At 39.7% G+C, this 15,979-nt stretch overlaps 2 protein-coding genes and 1 pseudogene across 7 annotated transcripts in view; all 3 read right to left on the reverse strand.

Annotated features, from left to right (window-relative positions):
* The window catches only part of LRRC39 (leucine rich repeat containing 39), a 41,867-nt gene extending 35,553 nt beyond the window's left edge, over window positions 1-6,314 (reverse strand). For 2 of the 3 annotated variants that reach the window (XM_067040560.1, XM_059077751.2), the window contains exons 1-2: window positions 5,069-6,314; window positions 4,468-4,634 (exon numbers count right to left, since the gene is read on the reverse strand). The gene's annotated coding sequence lies outside the window, so the exon portion shown is untranslated. The remainder of the gene's footprint in view (window positions 1-4,467; window positions 4,635-5,068) is intronic. The other variant, XM_067040576.1, reaches the window with a different exon arrangement.
* Window positions 6,315-6,333: 19 nt separating this feature from the next.
* DBT (dihydrolipoamide branched chain transacylase E2) overlaps window positions 6,334-15,979 on the reverse strand; it is a 48,347-nt gene continuing 38,701 nt past the window's right edge. For 2 of the 4 annotated variants that reach the window (XM_059077583.2, XM_067040489.1), the window contains 3 exons: window positions 15,537-15,728; window positions 15,327-15,398; window positions 7,763-9,669 (listed from right to left, as the gene is read on the reverse strand). In XM_059077583.2, coding sequence (XP_058933566.1) covers window positions 9,502-9,669; window positions 15,327-15,398; window positions 15,537-15,728 — 432 coding nt within the window. In that variant the 3' untranslated portion in view covers window positions 7,763-9,501. Of the gene's footprint in view, window positions 6,492-7,762; window positions 9,670-15,326; window positions 15,399-15,536; window positions 15,729-15,979 lie in introns of those variants that run through there. The other 2 variants (XR_010841816.1, XM_067040486.1) reach the window with 2 other exon arrangements.
* LOC136794711 (serine/threonine-protein phosphatase PP1-gamma catalytic subunit pseudogene) lies at window positions 13,333-15,316 on the reverse strand (annotated as a pseudogene).

Here is a 15,979-nt window from a genome sequence, read left to right on the forward strand (position 1 = left end):
TGAGTGAGCTGGAGGATAAAATGGTGGAAATAACTGCCAGGGAGCAGAATAAAGAAGGAAGAGTGAAAAGGGTTGAGGACAGTCTCTGAGACCTCTGGGACAACAATAAATGCACCAACATTAGAATTATAGGGGTCCCAGAGGAAGAAGGGAGGAAGAAAGGGTCTGAGAAAATATTTGAAGAGACTGTAGTCGAAAACTTCCCTAACATGAGAAAGGAGGTAGTTGGTCAAGTCCAGGAAGCGCAGAGAATACCATACAGGATAAACCCAGGGAGAAACATGTGAGACACATATTTATCAAACTATCAAAAATTAAATACAGGGCTTCCCTGGTGGCGCAGTGGTTGAGAATCCGCCTGCCGATGCAGGGGACACGGGTTCGTGCCCCGGTCCGGGAAGATCCCACATGCCGCGGAGCGACTGGGCCCGTGAGCCATGGCCGCTGAGCCTGCGCGTCCGGAGCCTGTGCTCCGCAACGGGAGAGGCCACGACAGTGAGAGGCCCGTGTACCACAAAAAAAAAAAAAAAAAAAAAAAAATTAAATACAAAGAAAGAATATTGAAAGCAGCAATGGAAGGGCACCAGGTAACGTTCACGGGAATCCCTATAAGTTTAAAAGCTGATTTTTCAGCAGAAACTCTGCAGGCCAGAAGTGAATGACAGGTCATATTTAAAGTGTTGGAGGGGGGAGAAACCTACAACCAGGATTGCTCTACCCAGCAAGGATCTCATTCAAATTCAATGGAGAAATTAAAACATTTACAGATAAGCAACAGTTAAGAGGGTTCAGCACCACCAAACCAGCTTTACAAAAATGCTGGGGGAGCTTCTCTAGGCAGGAAACACAAGAGAAGGAAAAGACCTACAATAACAAACCCAAAACAATTAAGAAAATGGTAATAGGAACATACATATCAATGATTACCTTAAATGTGGAAAGATTAGATGCTCCACCAAGGGACACAGACTGGCTGGGTGGATGCAGAAATAAGACCCATACATACGCTGTCTACAAGAGACCCACTTCAGACCTGGGGACACATTCCGACTGAGAGTGAGGGGATGGAAAAAGATGTTCCATGAAAATGGAAATCAAAAGAAAGCTGGAGTAACAATTCTCATATCAGACAGAATAGACTTTAAAATAGGGACTGTTACAAGAGACAAGGAAGGACACTATATAGTGATTGGAGGATCAATCCAAGAAGAAGATATAACAATTGTAGATATTTGTTCACTCAACATAGTAGCACCTCAATGCATGGGGTGGATGCTAACAGCCATAGAAGGGGAAATTGACAGTAACACAATCATAGTAGGGGACTTTCACCAATATACAAATCAACCAAAATGAAAATAAATAAACACAAGCTTCAAATGACACATTAAACAAGATGGACTTATATTGTTTGGACTGATATTTATAGGACATTCCATCCCAAAACAGCAGAATACACTTTTCAAGTGCTCATGGAATATTTTCCAGGATAGACCATATCTTGGGTCACAAATCAAGCCTTGGTAAATTTAAGAAAATTGAAATCGTATCAAGTATCTTTTCCAGCCACAACGCTGAGACTAGATATCAATTACAGGGAAAAAACTGTAAAAGATACAAACGCATGGAGGCTAAACAATATGCAACTAAATAACCGAGAGATCACTGAAGAAATCAAAGAGGAAATCAAAAACTACCTAGAAACAAATAACAATAAAAACATGATGATCCAAAACCGGTGGGATGCAGCAAAAGCAGTTCTAAGAGGGAAGTTTATAGCCATACAACTTACCTCAAGAAACAAGAAAAATCTCAAATAAACAACCTAACCTTACACCTAAAGCAATTAGAGAAAGAAGAAGAACAACAACAACAAAAAAAACCCAAAGTCAGAAGAAGGAAAGAAATAATAAAGATCAGATCAGAAATAAATGAAAAAGAAATGAAAGAAACAATAGCAAAGATCAATACAACTAAAAGCTGATTCTTTGAGAAGATAAACAAAATTGATAAACCATTAGCCAGACCCATCAAGAAAAAAAGGGAAAAGACTCAAATCAGCAGAATTAGAAGTGAAACAGAAGTAACAACTGACACTGCAGAATTACAAAGGATCATGAGAGATCACTACAAGCAACTATATGCCAATAAACTGGACAACCTGGAAGAAATGGACATATTCTTAGAAAAGCACAACCTTTCGAGACTGAACTAGGAAGAAATAGAAAATATGAACAGACCAATCACAAGCACTGAAATTGACACTGTGATTAAAAATCTTCCAACAAACAAAAGCTCAGGACCAGATGGCTTCACAAGCGAATTCTATCAAACATTTAGAGAAGAGCTAACACATATCCTTCTCAAACTCTTCCAAAATATAGCAGAGGGAGGAACACTCCCAAACTCATTCTATGAGGCTACCATCACCCAGATACCAAAACAGACAAAGATGTCAGAAAAAAAGAAAGCTACAGCCAATGTCTCTGATGAACACAGATGCAAAAATCCTCAACAAAATACTAGCAAACAGATTCCAATAGCACATTAAAAGGATCATACACCATGATCAAGTGGGGTTTATCCCAGGAATGCAAGGATTCTTCAATATATGCAAATCAATGTGATAAACCATATTAACAAACTGAAGGAGAAAAACCATATGATCATCTCAATAGATGCAGGAAATGCTTTCAACAAAATTCAACACTCATTTATGATAAAAACTTTCTGGAAAGCAGGCATAGAGAGAACTTACCTCAACATAATAAAGGCCACATATGACAAACCCACAGCCAACATTGTCCCCTGAGTAGATTTCCCAGGGTTGGATGCCCTGGGAGACCCATTCACGGAAATTCTGTGGATGCCAAGTTAGGTTTCTGATGGTTACCAAGGACATATAAATTATAAGTTTTCATCGACCAGAGGAACTAGAATTCAGTTTTGGCAAGGCTGGGATGCAAAAAGGCGGAACTAGGAATTGGGATGAAGACAACTGACTTGGTGCTGTCTGTGTCTCTCTGGAAAAACAGAGAAAAATCAAGACTGAACTTAAGATTCCCTCTCTCTTTTTGTTTTTGGCTGTGTTGGGTCTTCGTTGCTGTGTACGGGCCTTCTCTAGTTGTGGCAAGCGGGGGCTGCTCTTTGTTGTTGTACACAGGCTTCTCATTGTGGTGGCGTCTCTTGTTGTGAAGCACGGGCTCTAGGCGCGCAGGCTTAGTTGCTCCGCGGCATGTGGGATCTTCCCGGACCAGGGATCGAACCCATGTCCCCTGCATTGGCAGGCAGATTCTTAACCACTGCACCACCAGGGAAGCCCTGAGATGCTTAATTTAAAATGTTGAGTTCCCTGGTGGCTCAGTGGTTAAGAATCCGCCTGCCAATGCAGGGGACACGGGTTCGATTCCTGGTCCGGGAAGATCCCACATGCCGCGGAGCAACTAAGCCCGCATGCCACAACTACTGAGCCTGCGCTCCAGAGCCTGCAAGCCACAACTACTGAAGCCCACACTCCTAGAGCCTGTGCTCTGCCACAAGAGAAGCCACCGCAATGAGAAGCCCAAGCACCGCAACGAAGAGTAGCCCCTGTTCTCCACAACCAGAGAAAGCCCGTGCACAGCAAAGAAGACCCAACACAGCCAAAAAATAAAAAAACAAGGAACCCCCCAAAAAACCCAACTTCATAGGGCATTAAAAAAAAAAATACATAAAAGGATGTGTGGGACCATGTTACAATAAAACTTTATTTATAAAAAAATTATGGGGGCTTCCCTGGTGGCGCAGTGTTTGGGAGTCCGCCTGCCGATGCAGGGGACACGGGTTCGTGCCCCGGTCCAGGAAGATCCCACATGGCTGTGGAGCTGCTGGGCCCGTGAGCCATGGCTGCTGAGCCTGTGCGTCCGGAGCCTGTGCTCCGCAATGGGAGAGGCCCCAACAGTGAGAGACCCGCGTATCGCAAAAAAAAAAAAAAAAAAAAAAAAAATTATGTAAAGGTAGCTATAAACGACAACACAACAATGATAGTTATACTGTTCAAATGTGGTGAATATGACTATGGACACAGTTGCTTTCTGAAATTCTTTCTGAAAGTGGCAGGGCATAAATCAATAAATCAGTAAGTCAATAAATTAAGTAGTCTCTACTTTTTTGGCATAGTAAATGCACCTGTAATGTGGGTATTGTTTTCCCATATAAATAACATTGGAGAATTTGGCTGTGTTATTTCCTGCTTGGCCTCAGATAAATCATTGCTTTGCTTAATCACACGGTGTAGTGGCACATATGAATCATTTGTAGTAAACATTTTAAAAAGCAAAATAATGATCCAAGTTCTATAAAATCTAAAATGAGCTTGAAAGCACTAAACATTCTGATTAACTGAGGAATTACAATGAACTATGAAATATACACAACACATAGAAAATATAACTGTCTTTTGTCCAAAATTTAAAACAAATGTCTTACCAATTATAAGGAGGTTTGAACAGATTCCTTTTCCTCTAGATACTTTTCCTTGTAGCAAGCATAGCGATTCAGAGTCATTCCATAGATACAAGAGCGGCCTCATGGCCATGGTTGCTTCACATTATACTTTTCTGGGTCATTGGCAATGCTTCAATGCTACATGAGGACTTCATAAAAAAACATAATCAGATCCAGGGCATAGATTTCTTAAGTCAACCAGTACATACTGAGTACTAGGCAATTGAGCTGGGGCTACAGAGAGGGTTCACAGGCCAGCAGTGAAGACATACTCATCCAGCTACATCACTGCATGAGTCCTGTTGGAGGTGTAGACAAAGCAAGAGAGAGAGAGAGAGGAAAAATAAATATTGATTCAAATGTAGGGAGGCGCAGTCAGAGGAGGTCTAAAAAAAGGAAGTGACTTTTGTTCTGGATTTTCTTCTGGTGGAGACCAGAGTGGAGAAACAAGCCCAGCAAAGGCATGGAAACATGAAATACACTGCATGTTGTTTTCAGGGAATGGGGACTAATTCATTGTGATGGGAGCTTAGGACAATAAAGAGCATAAGAGGATCTTCTAAAACGCAAATTCTGTGCTTACCTCTTTCTAGTTTTTGAGTGCTTGTACCTAGGGAAGATAAGGCACTGTCTGTAAGGACTGAGACCCCAATCTTTCCTCTGGAAGCCTCAGGATTTTCCTTTGATCATCTCTCGAAGCACGTGATGTGGTCCTCATGCTTTGCTACAGGCCACCAGGAACAAGTGGGAAGTCACTGCAGGCAGCTTCAGGTTTCATTCTCATTCCTAAAGGAAGCATCCTGTACTCTGAGAACCCCCGATGGCCAGCTCTTCTACAGTTTGGTTCTGGTGTGTAAAGGCTGGCTCAGTGAGAGAACAGGAGGATGTTGGTAGATCCTGTTCTGAAGTGAACTGACATCATGCTTCTCTCATAAACTGCTGCTGCAGAGAATTCATAACACCAAAACTCCTTCCTTTTGGTGCCTGGAGAACACGGGGCTTTCAGGGAGCATTTCAAACTGCTAAGACCCCTAAAACAAACAAAAACACTCTTTCTTTTAGCTCAAAAGTACCAGTTCCTCAAACAGCATAAAATCATGGACAATCCTGGCATTTAGAACATGAAGTGAGGTATAGTAGTTTAGCTTTTTATACTTCTTTAGAGTATGTTAATCCACATGCATCTAAGTACATGTTTCCTCAAATGGGGCCAATCATTGCACCTACCTCAGTGTTTCTGGAGAGACAAAACGAATTAATATATGTAAAGCATTAGCGGTGCCTGACACTATTATAATTATTGTCTCAAATTTTACTCATTTTTCCCTCTCTACCACTATTTCATGAGCATAGAGGCTAGCTGACTCATTATGGTAGTTTAATTAGAAGCTCTTTTATGTGCACTCTGAAAATATTATGCTCAGATGGTACAGCCATTGCATATTGCTCCCTAAATATCTGGGCTCATGTAGGTCCCCTATGTTGCTTGCCTCATGAAAAGCAACACCCAAACCGTAACCTGAAGAGCTTGAATGGCCTGTGTCTGTGTAACCTAAGGACAGAGTCTATCTTATTATTAGGTGTATGGTTTGTGAGGCAGGATCGATGAGGCAGGCCTAGTGTGTAAAGGAGACACAATGATCTAACCTCAGTGAGAAAAGACAGTTTATAGGGAAGGAGCAAAACCACCATTAAGAACTGACTGGATATGGGAACATATGTATATGTATAACTGATTCACTTTGTTGTAAAGGAGAAACTAACACACTATTGTAAAACAGTTATACTCAAATAAAGATGTTAAAAAAAAAAAAAAAAACTTTGTAGGAAGAAAAAAAAAGAACTGACTGGAGATACAATTCAACTCTAGAAGCACTGCTCTCCTCCATGTTACTGGCACAGACCCACTTCTGGTGAAGGCTTTAATCACCAGCCAGAGTTCTCACTGTGAGGTCAGAAACTTCATCTATCTTCTTCATCTTTATCCACAGTGTATATCCCAGCGCCTGGAATTGAATACATATATTCAGTAATAAATATGTGCAGAATGAACTAATTAATCAATTACAGGGTGAATGTTAAATAAGTCTGAAGACTTCAAGGAAAGGTTTGTACTTCGGGGCTGCAGGGTAGTGCTGAGTGAGTTCCATCATCTTTCTCAAACCGTAGTTTACTTAGAAGTCAGCAAAGAAATCCATCAAGTGATCTTTGGGATCCACTATGGAAAGCCACGGGAAATGCCGAAACAGGCCTGTGGGCTTTCTTTTCCCTACATAACCACTTCTTGGAATGTTTCAAGATTTGGTACATTTTGATCTCTAAAATGGAAATTAATACCACTCTGGCTTCTGTCCTTCAAACTTCCCTCCCTATTGTGCTTCCTTTTCAAAATCAGAGGAATGCCCTATATAATGAATGGAACCTTGATTTTCTGGTTGGGTGCTCCCAACAATAATTTGGGACCAATAACTTTGGCTTCTCCTCCTTGGACATATAGTACCTTCCAACCTCCAGACATACTAGTGAAGGACTTGAATTTTCTGGCTTCTTCCCTTTAATTTCAACCTTTAGGAATACGGCTAAGGCCTTGTTCTAAACAACTCCCGCCCTATGATGTGTGGAGCCCTGTGGATCAGCACTGCTACTAGGGCTGTGCTCCTGGCCCCCTCATCCCTCCCAGTGGATCCTCTTATATTAAAGGTCCAACACACAATGGAAAGCAAATCCTTTGCTGAATTCTCAAAGGATGAGACAAAAGAGAAGTTGGTAATGGCAGGGGTTTGGGATAGAACAGATAGCTCAAGGGTTTATTCTGAGCCAATGATGTTGGACTTTTAGGGGAACACATTACATACTTATTTCAAAGCTCTTGTTCTCCTAGTTTTCACATTTCTTAAGTGAAGGGGAAATTTTTACTGATCATGTCCTTCTTCACTTAAAATTCTGTAATTGCCATCAACAGGGAATTGGTTAAATTATGGTACATCCTCTCCTGATCTTCCCAGACAGGATCAGTAACTTCTATTAGATGCTCTCATAGCACCCTGTTTTCTCCTACTTAGAAGTTAACTATATTCTTATTTTTATGATTATTAAATATCTGTCTCTCTCCCTAGACTGTAAGCCCAATGAAGGCAGGAACCATGAGGATGGGCATTGTGTACCCACTGCTTAGCACCACACTTAGTATATGTTAAACATCTAAATGTTAAACATCTAAATGTTTAACATTTAGATGTGTGATAAATGCAAACAATAGAATATTATGCAGCCATTTAAAAGTATCATAATGTGGAACTGTTTATTGACTCATAGTGTTAAATTTTAAAAATCAAACTATAAAATAGTAGATACAGCACAACCTTATTTTCATAAAAAGAATAGCTATGTATACAGATACCTTGATCAAAATGTTAATAGTGGTAGGATTATGGTTGATTTTATTTTCTTTGCAACTCTTCATATTATCTGAATTTTAAAAATAACATTCATTAGATCCATTATTTTCTGAATTATACATCATTTCCATTTTGAAAAAAATCAAGTAGACATTAAAACAACTTTTTCTGTCACAAAACTTCACTTGAACATACAGTATTCAATTAGACAATATTAGAAACAACCTGAATTTCTGATTCAAGTGGGCCTCTAACAAAATGATCATGAGGATACCTTTATATCTGTGCAAAATTTATTATTTTATTTTAATATCCATAATTACCCATTAGTCTTCTCTCTCCCCTTATTCATATTCTTTCTCAGGATATGAAGAATAGAATAGACCCTGACTTCTTAATCTATCCTATTTTTTTAGCTGAAGACCAAGAAAGTAAAAAAAAAAAAAAGTTAAAAGGCAATGGACTTCTGAATGTAACACAATGTCAGTGGTTGCTACATTTAAAGTACCTTCCTTACATTGAAGTAAGGTTGTAAAGGTGAAGTTTTTCTCAATAAAACACTAAACCATTACCAAATTCTAAAAGTATATCCACTTTAAACAAATACTTTTAATGGCCTTACTGGCTATAAAAGTATAATTGGGCATTTTTAAGATTAGCTTATAATTTCCCTTTTAAAAGATATTAATTTATACAAATAAGACACTTACAGATGATAATCTCTACAGAGCAACACACTCCAGGATATCTTAAAAGGTAAATACAATTGCACTTATTTTGTACAATAATTTGCATTCTTGTGGGGAAATAGAAAATACTTTTGCATATAAATTCCTTTTCCCAACTAAGTATAATTGAAAAGTTTCATTAAGAATTAGTTTAGAGACTTCACTGGTGGTCCAGTGGTAAAGAATCTGCCTTACAATGCAGGGGATGTGGGTTCGATTTCTGGTCAGGGAACTAAGATTCCACATGCCCAGGGCAGCTAAGCCTGTGCGCCACAACTACTGAGCTCGCGTACCTCAGCTAGAGCCCGTGCGCCGCAAACTACAGAGCCCACACGCCCTGGTGCCCGCACGCCACAACTAGAGAGAGAAAACCCACACGCCACAACTAGAGAGAAGCCCACACGCCACAGTGAAGATCCCATGCCTCAACGAAAGATCCCGCATGCCTCAACGAATATCCCACATGCCGCAACTAAGACCCGATGCAGCCAAAAATAATAAATAAAATAAATTTATATTAAAAAAAAGTTAGTTTAAAATAAAAAAAAGAAAGAAAAAAATAGGGCAAATACTGTATATGGTGGCCTGTCTTTCAGCAATATTCATTTTGTTGTTCCTGCCAGTTTCAATCCATTGACACAAAGACCTCAGCACTATATTAAGAAGGCGTACTATGACCTATAAAATGTGACAGCCCAGGAGAACTATTATACCATTATTCATTTCCAGTAAAAACTCTAACAGAATAGTGATACATATTGTGTCTCAGAACTGTAATCATACATTACAAATCATTTACAATACAAACGGCAATGAGGAACGTGTGCTGCACAGCTGGGCTCTGCATTTTCTTTCGAAGCTCAGAAAGTTCAAGGATGTCTTATCAATCTTCATTTCAGATCTAGTAGCATAAAAGCTGGGTTTTCTAAGTAGGATTTCCACAAATTGGAGAAGCGTGACATTGTGGCACCATCAATAATTCTGTGATCAGCTGACCAGCTCACATTCATTATCTGGGCCTTATATACTTCCCCTTTCTCATTAAATCGGGGAAGGGCCTACAAATAAGGAAAAGGACAGAGTCAGCCTTCACTTGCTCAAAGCAAGCTCTAGTAAAAACAATGGTGAAAGATTAGGCAAATCTCCCTCCCTATAATAGAGAAGAAATGGGCATCCCAAATGACTTTTGATAATGCTAACTACTACTCTTCCCATCTTTGAGTGTGTGCTTCAAGCTTTCAGAGTTTCTCCAAGGTATTTCCTGTCGCCTGTATAATTTCCATATGTACAGTAAACTTCATTTCAGATTTCAATTATTTAACAGCTATTTATTGAGCATCTACCATGTACCAGGTACTCTTCTAGACTCTGGGGATAAAGCAATGAACAAAACAAATAACAATCCTTGCCCTCTTGGAGCTAAAATTTTAATGGGGAGAGACAGACGATTAAGATAAATAAGTAAAATATATATAGTGTGTTAGATAGTGAAAAGTGCAAATGAAAAAATAAAGCACTTTGGAATGCAGATAGAGATATACGCAGGAGGTGGAAATAGGGGAGAGGTTGCATTTTTTTTTTTTTAACAGGTGGGCAGGGAAAGCCTCACCAAGAAGGTGTCCTCACTGAAGGCAGTGAGGAAGGCAGTGAGGAAGCAAGCCATATGAACACCTGGAGAAAGACGGGGGGTGGGGGGAGTGGGGGGTGGGAAGCATGGCTGGAGTGTTGGAGGACCAGCAAAGTTGGCAGGGAGGCTGCAGTGGAGGGGCCGGGGTGAGAGGTGGGAGATGAGGTCACGGAAAGAGCAGGCTGAAGGGGGCCATGTTGCTAAGACAACAGTTATGCCTCCCAGTCTGCCTCTGACTTTTCCAAAAACAGATTTAAAAAAAAGCTAATTCATTGCAGATTATTTTCAAAAAATATATATATCAAAAATGAATATATATCAAAAATATATTATCTTTTTATAATGATATAAAAAGGTATACAAAATGCAAGATCCACCTCTTATTGTTAGGTTCGGTAGACCTAAAATCACTCTGTCAAAGGGCAACGAAGGTTTCTGAGCCCTACTCTCCCCTTCTGTAGTTCTCCCCTCAGAGCCCGGATACAACAGTCACAGTCTGATGTGGGTCCCAGTCACACTGAGTGGCACCAGTGTAGAGCCATGGTAGGTCACTGCAGCTAGTTTGCCTTTGATTTGGAATGAGGTGAGAAGCTATTGGAGGTTTCTGAACAGAATGGCCAGTCACTGAAAGGAGAAGACTTCAGGAGGAGCAGGTGAGAGGGTGTGGTAGTGAGGGAAGGAGCAGGAAATTGGAGATGCCTAGTTAGACTTCTGAGTAGGAAATAAGAGTTTGGAGTTCAAAGGAGAGGTCTAGTCTGGTCTGGCGATATAAACTTGGGAGCCATCAGCATATAAATGGTATTTAAAGCCGTGATACTGGATCAGATAAAGAAAAGGGCCAGAATTGAGCCCTGGGGTCCTCCATTGTTTAGCGATTAGGAGATGAGGAGGTACAGGCAAAGGAGACTCAGAGGGAACAGGCACTAGGTAGGGGGGAAGCAGACTAGTGAGTCGCAGCGAAGAAGGTTTTCCAAAGGGGGGGGGGTATTGATCAACTCAAGCGCAGCTAATAGGTCAAGAAAGATAAGGACTGAGAATTGAGGAATGTGGAGGTTTTAGTGACTTAAGACTATTTAGTGACAGTTTAAAATTTACAGTGAAAACAAAAGATAGCAAAGGAGAGATGACCCAAAGGGAGAGAGGAATGAAATATTGTCCCTACCCAACAAAGATTAACTACATTAAGTCACTATGCAGATTTATACTTTAAGAACTATGCTTCATAACCTGAAAAAACCACGAGTAAGATGATTCTGAAAAAATGCATCTCACACAGGTAATTGTACACCAGTGTTCACAGCAGCATTATTCACAATAGCCAAAAAATGGAAACAACCCAAATACTCATTAGAGATGAACAGATTAACAAAATGTGGTATATATTGTACACAGAGTCTCAGTTTGGGATTATAAAAAAGTTCTGGAGATGGACGGTGGTGATTGTTGCAAACAGTGTGACTGTACCTACTGCTGCTGAACCATACACTTTGATTAAAATGGTAAACTTTGTCATGTATAGTTTACCACAATTATATACCTATATGTACAGTTCAGAAGAAAACAAACTGCTTTCAGGAAAAGGGAAAACAAAACTTTGTTAAATAGGTATGATGGTTTGTTTGTAAGCTGCAAAAGGTCAGAATTCTGTGAGAATCAAATGCTGAATGCTTGTTGGGGGCAGACCAGTGACAGAGAAGTTAATCCCTTAGAGAAACTCCTGATTTGGACAGAACAGTGTCATGCTATGTGTTCTTATTTTTCCTCCCTGTCTCTTCCATGTGCCAGAAGGGAAAGTAGAGCTAGAAGAGGGAGTAACTTAGTAGCCAAAGTACCAGCTGCTAGAAAGCAAATCAAAGGCTGAGTGAAAGTATCTGTGAAGATTTTGGAAGCCAACATGAAAGTAATACACTCATGAAAAGCAAGTCCCAGAGATGTTCCATGTGGAAGCATTATAAATACAGAGAAGAAGAAAGGTTCTTCTGAAAACGTGAACATCAAAATCAAGGTTAATGTAGTGACAATGACATTTAATAATGGTGGTATTGAAATGGTATCTATGAGCTTATTTCTTTAACTCGGGTGGTTCTCAACCCTGAGTTAATAGGGATGCCCAAGCCCCAGCCCCCCGCCCCCCCCCCCCAAATTCAGGTGCAGTTGGTATAGGGTGAGCTTGGGCACTTTTTTCACACCCTCCAGATGATTCTAATGTGTAGCCAGGGTTAAGAATCACTGCAACCCTTATTCTAAGTCAGTCTCCTATAACATGGCCACATGGGTTCTTGTTTACTATGTAAATTTTGGAGGCTCTGTCCCCAAGGCCAAGAAATCTGAATTTTTAACTGCACTCCCAATGATTCTTTTTTTTTACAAGTTCATCATTTAATAAGTCTGAATTTATTTTCACCACATGGTATTGTACATGGTCATCTGTAGAAACAGATTTCTTTTTAACAGATCTTAGTTTAAAAATGTCATAGATACTGTGAGTTCTGTATAAACTGCTGGATAGTAAGTTAGTAGTTCCTTTGTTTTGACTTATAAGCCTCAACTTCACCACAGAATAAAGAATATAGGCCAAAAAAGCATAATCAGTCACTTGTATCGAATAGTATTTTTTCTATAATTTGAAGCTTTCTGAATGGATGGGTTCAGGCCTGATGTAACTGTAAAAAGATTACTTAATGAATAGGCTATATGGAAATCATACAAAATGTTATTAACTTTAATCATTAATAGCTTAAACAGCACTATGTTACTAATTGCTATTCAAACTCAAAAACCTGTTTTTGAATCCCCATAAAGGCAGCAGGTGTACACCATGCCACCTTGTACTTAGGGGAGTGTCAATATATATTTCAACAGAAACTTTGGCTTTAGGAAAGAGTCACAAACATTTAAAATAATGGCTTTAATCATCATTTTAAGTATATCGCAGGGGAAAGTGTGATTTAATTAAATACACATACCAGTGATGCTAGCAAGGTTGAAAGTTACTCCTAATGTTAAAAGCTGTAAAAACTAGCTTGTACCTGATAAGACAATGAGAAAAAAAGCAATCCCTTTGATAAAAAAACAAAAAAAGAGTTCACAGTGGTTTGTATCCAACAATATGCATTTTATAACAATAACGTACAGATTGAGCCCCCTAGGGCTCTCTTTATATCCTAAAGAAAGTGAGCATTTACATTATTCATGGGCTGTACTGAATTTAGAAAAAGATCACTTGTACACTCACCCCTTAGAAAGGATAAAATGCCCTGGGGTATACAGCTTTAACACCATCATTAAAGTTGTTTGCAAAAAGGAACTGAGAATTAAACAAAACAAAACATTTTTCCTTGGGAGTGGAGAGTCTTTCATTTGCTGTTATAACCAGCAAATACTATTCATTAAGTCAAAAATGGAAGGGGGGGGCCCACAAACACTTTTTGAGCAAGCTGACCAATACACATTACACTTTTAAAAATGAAGGTTATACACTATATGTTACAAGTTCGAACTAGGCAGTGTCAAAATGACATCTATTTCTTTGCTTGCTTTGTGATCATACCCCTTGGAGGTGTTACGGGCCTCGTGGCATTCGGCTTCTTTTTTTCTGCAGGTTTTAAAATCTGAAAAGAACACATTAGTGTTTCGTCCACACTCATCATGGCACCTGCATTGTCAAACTCTCCACAATAACTGGGTGCAGAAAACAGAGTGACCAACTGCCTCTTTGCAAAAAATTCATATCCATCTTCAACCACCTGATGGGCTCTACATATAAGATCCAAATCATTCTTATGGAGAAATTTTGCAAACACTTCTGCACCAAATGTGAAGGACACTCCTCTGTCATTTTCACCCCAGCCTAAGACATCTTTATCTGGGTCAGACCACAAAAGATCACAAGGAAGACCTTGATCTGGTACATCAGTTGGTTGCATAATTTGCCGAATCTGCTCCAGATCTGGTGATAAACCTCCATGACAGCAGAATATTTTCTCATCCACGATAGCTGCTATTGATAAACAGTTAAAGCAATCTGTGAAAGTTTTCCATAGTTTAATGTTATATCTTCTTTTACATTCATCATAAAATCCATAAATTCTACTGATGCTGGCACATTCGTGGTTTCCTCCGAGAAGAAAAAAATTCTCGGGATATTTGATTTTGTAAGCCAATAAAAAGCAGATAGTCTCCAATGACTGCTTTCCCCTGTCCACATAATCCCCAAGAAACAGGTAGTTGCTTTCTGGCGGGAAACCACCGTACTCAAAAAGTTGAAACAAATCATAGTATAGTCCATGGATATCACCACATATTTTGAGTGGTGCTTCAAGTTCTAGTAGGATAGGCTGACTGAGAAAGATCTCTCGGGACTTTAAGCACAGTCTTCTGATTTCATTCTCCTGTAGCTGGACATTCTTACCAGGGTTGGACCCTTTCACTTCCAGCAGCCGTTGGATGATGCTGTCAATGCTGAGTTTATCTATATCCGCCATCGCCTTCCCACCGCCAACCCTCCCGCAGTGGCGCCGCCGCCGGCTCGCGCCCGGGATTTACACCTCCTTTCCCACACCACGAGTACAGAGATGGTGGTGGCAAAAGCCGCGGCGGGTCCCCCTCACAACCGCCCCGCTCCCTGCTTCCTCCTTCTCTCCCCACTGGAACCACGAGAAGAACAAAATCCCAATGATTCTTGAACAGAGTAAAGTTTAAGAAAACCGCTCTCAATGGTGTTTTACCGTTACAAATAATAATTTGGATTGGTTTACTATTATTCTTTGGTATTCTGAAACAAAGATATTTTGATAGACTCAGATTGGCTATATTTGTGATTATTCATAAAGACTCACACCTGTGCCTGGCATAATCCACAATGGTTGATCCATACAGAAACAATCCAGATCACAAGCATTTACTCTACAGAGAGGCAGCCACCGGCGTTGTAGACCTAGTTCTTAGGAAGAAATAATTGGCTTACTAAACCCAATACCATACTCAAACCTACAAAGTGAGGGGAAAAACCTCAGAAACGGTTACTCTTCTTTGTTTTTCCTACCCCAATTTGCTTAAACTCTTTTTTCAACTATATAACAAACATACCTTAATTGTTCCCAGGGCCCCAATTGCCACTTCGGGTGGCAATATCACTGGTCTGGTGTAGGTACCACCAATCTAAAAAACAAACAAAATAGAGTAGAAAAATTAAGCTTCTGAGGAACAAATGGCAAATTAAAGTTTATGTTTTTAACTGAGCATATGGTCACAAATCTTAAGTTATGGTTTATGAACTTGAACATTACTATTACTCACTGATCCAATGTTGGAAAGAGTAAATGTTCCTCCTGTAAGGTCAGTGGTGCTGAGCTGACCTGCAGAGCCCAATTTCTGGAGGCGGTTCAATTCAGTGGCGATCTCAAATATGGAGTGGATCTGAATATTTTTCACATTGGGTACAATCAAGCCCTGCTCTGTATCCATTGCTATCCCAATGTTATGAGAAGCCTAAAAATAAACAAATAAACAATTATACAGCAGCCTTTTCATAAGCTAACAGAAAAGAAAGTCTCAACCTTCACTGCCTTATGAACTCAACTATAGAAAACTATTTTCACCATATTGGTGATGATTTAAAAGAAATCATTTTAAAAGATTTTTTTGAAAAAGATAAACTTTTTTTGGTAAGAATATAGGGCAATAGATTATACTTTCTGGAGAACATTTAACAGTATGTACCAACATTTACAAAAATGTGT

Source organism: Kogia breviceps, chromosome 1 (genome assembly GCF_026419965.1).
Source record: "Kogia breviceps isolate mKogBre1 chromosome 1, mKogBre1 haplotype 1, whole genome shotgun sequence".
NCBI lineage: Eukaryota > Metazoa > Chordata > Mammalia > Artiodactyla > Physeteridae > Kogia > Kogia breviceps.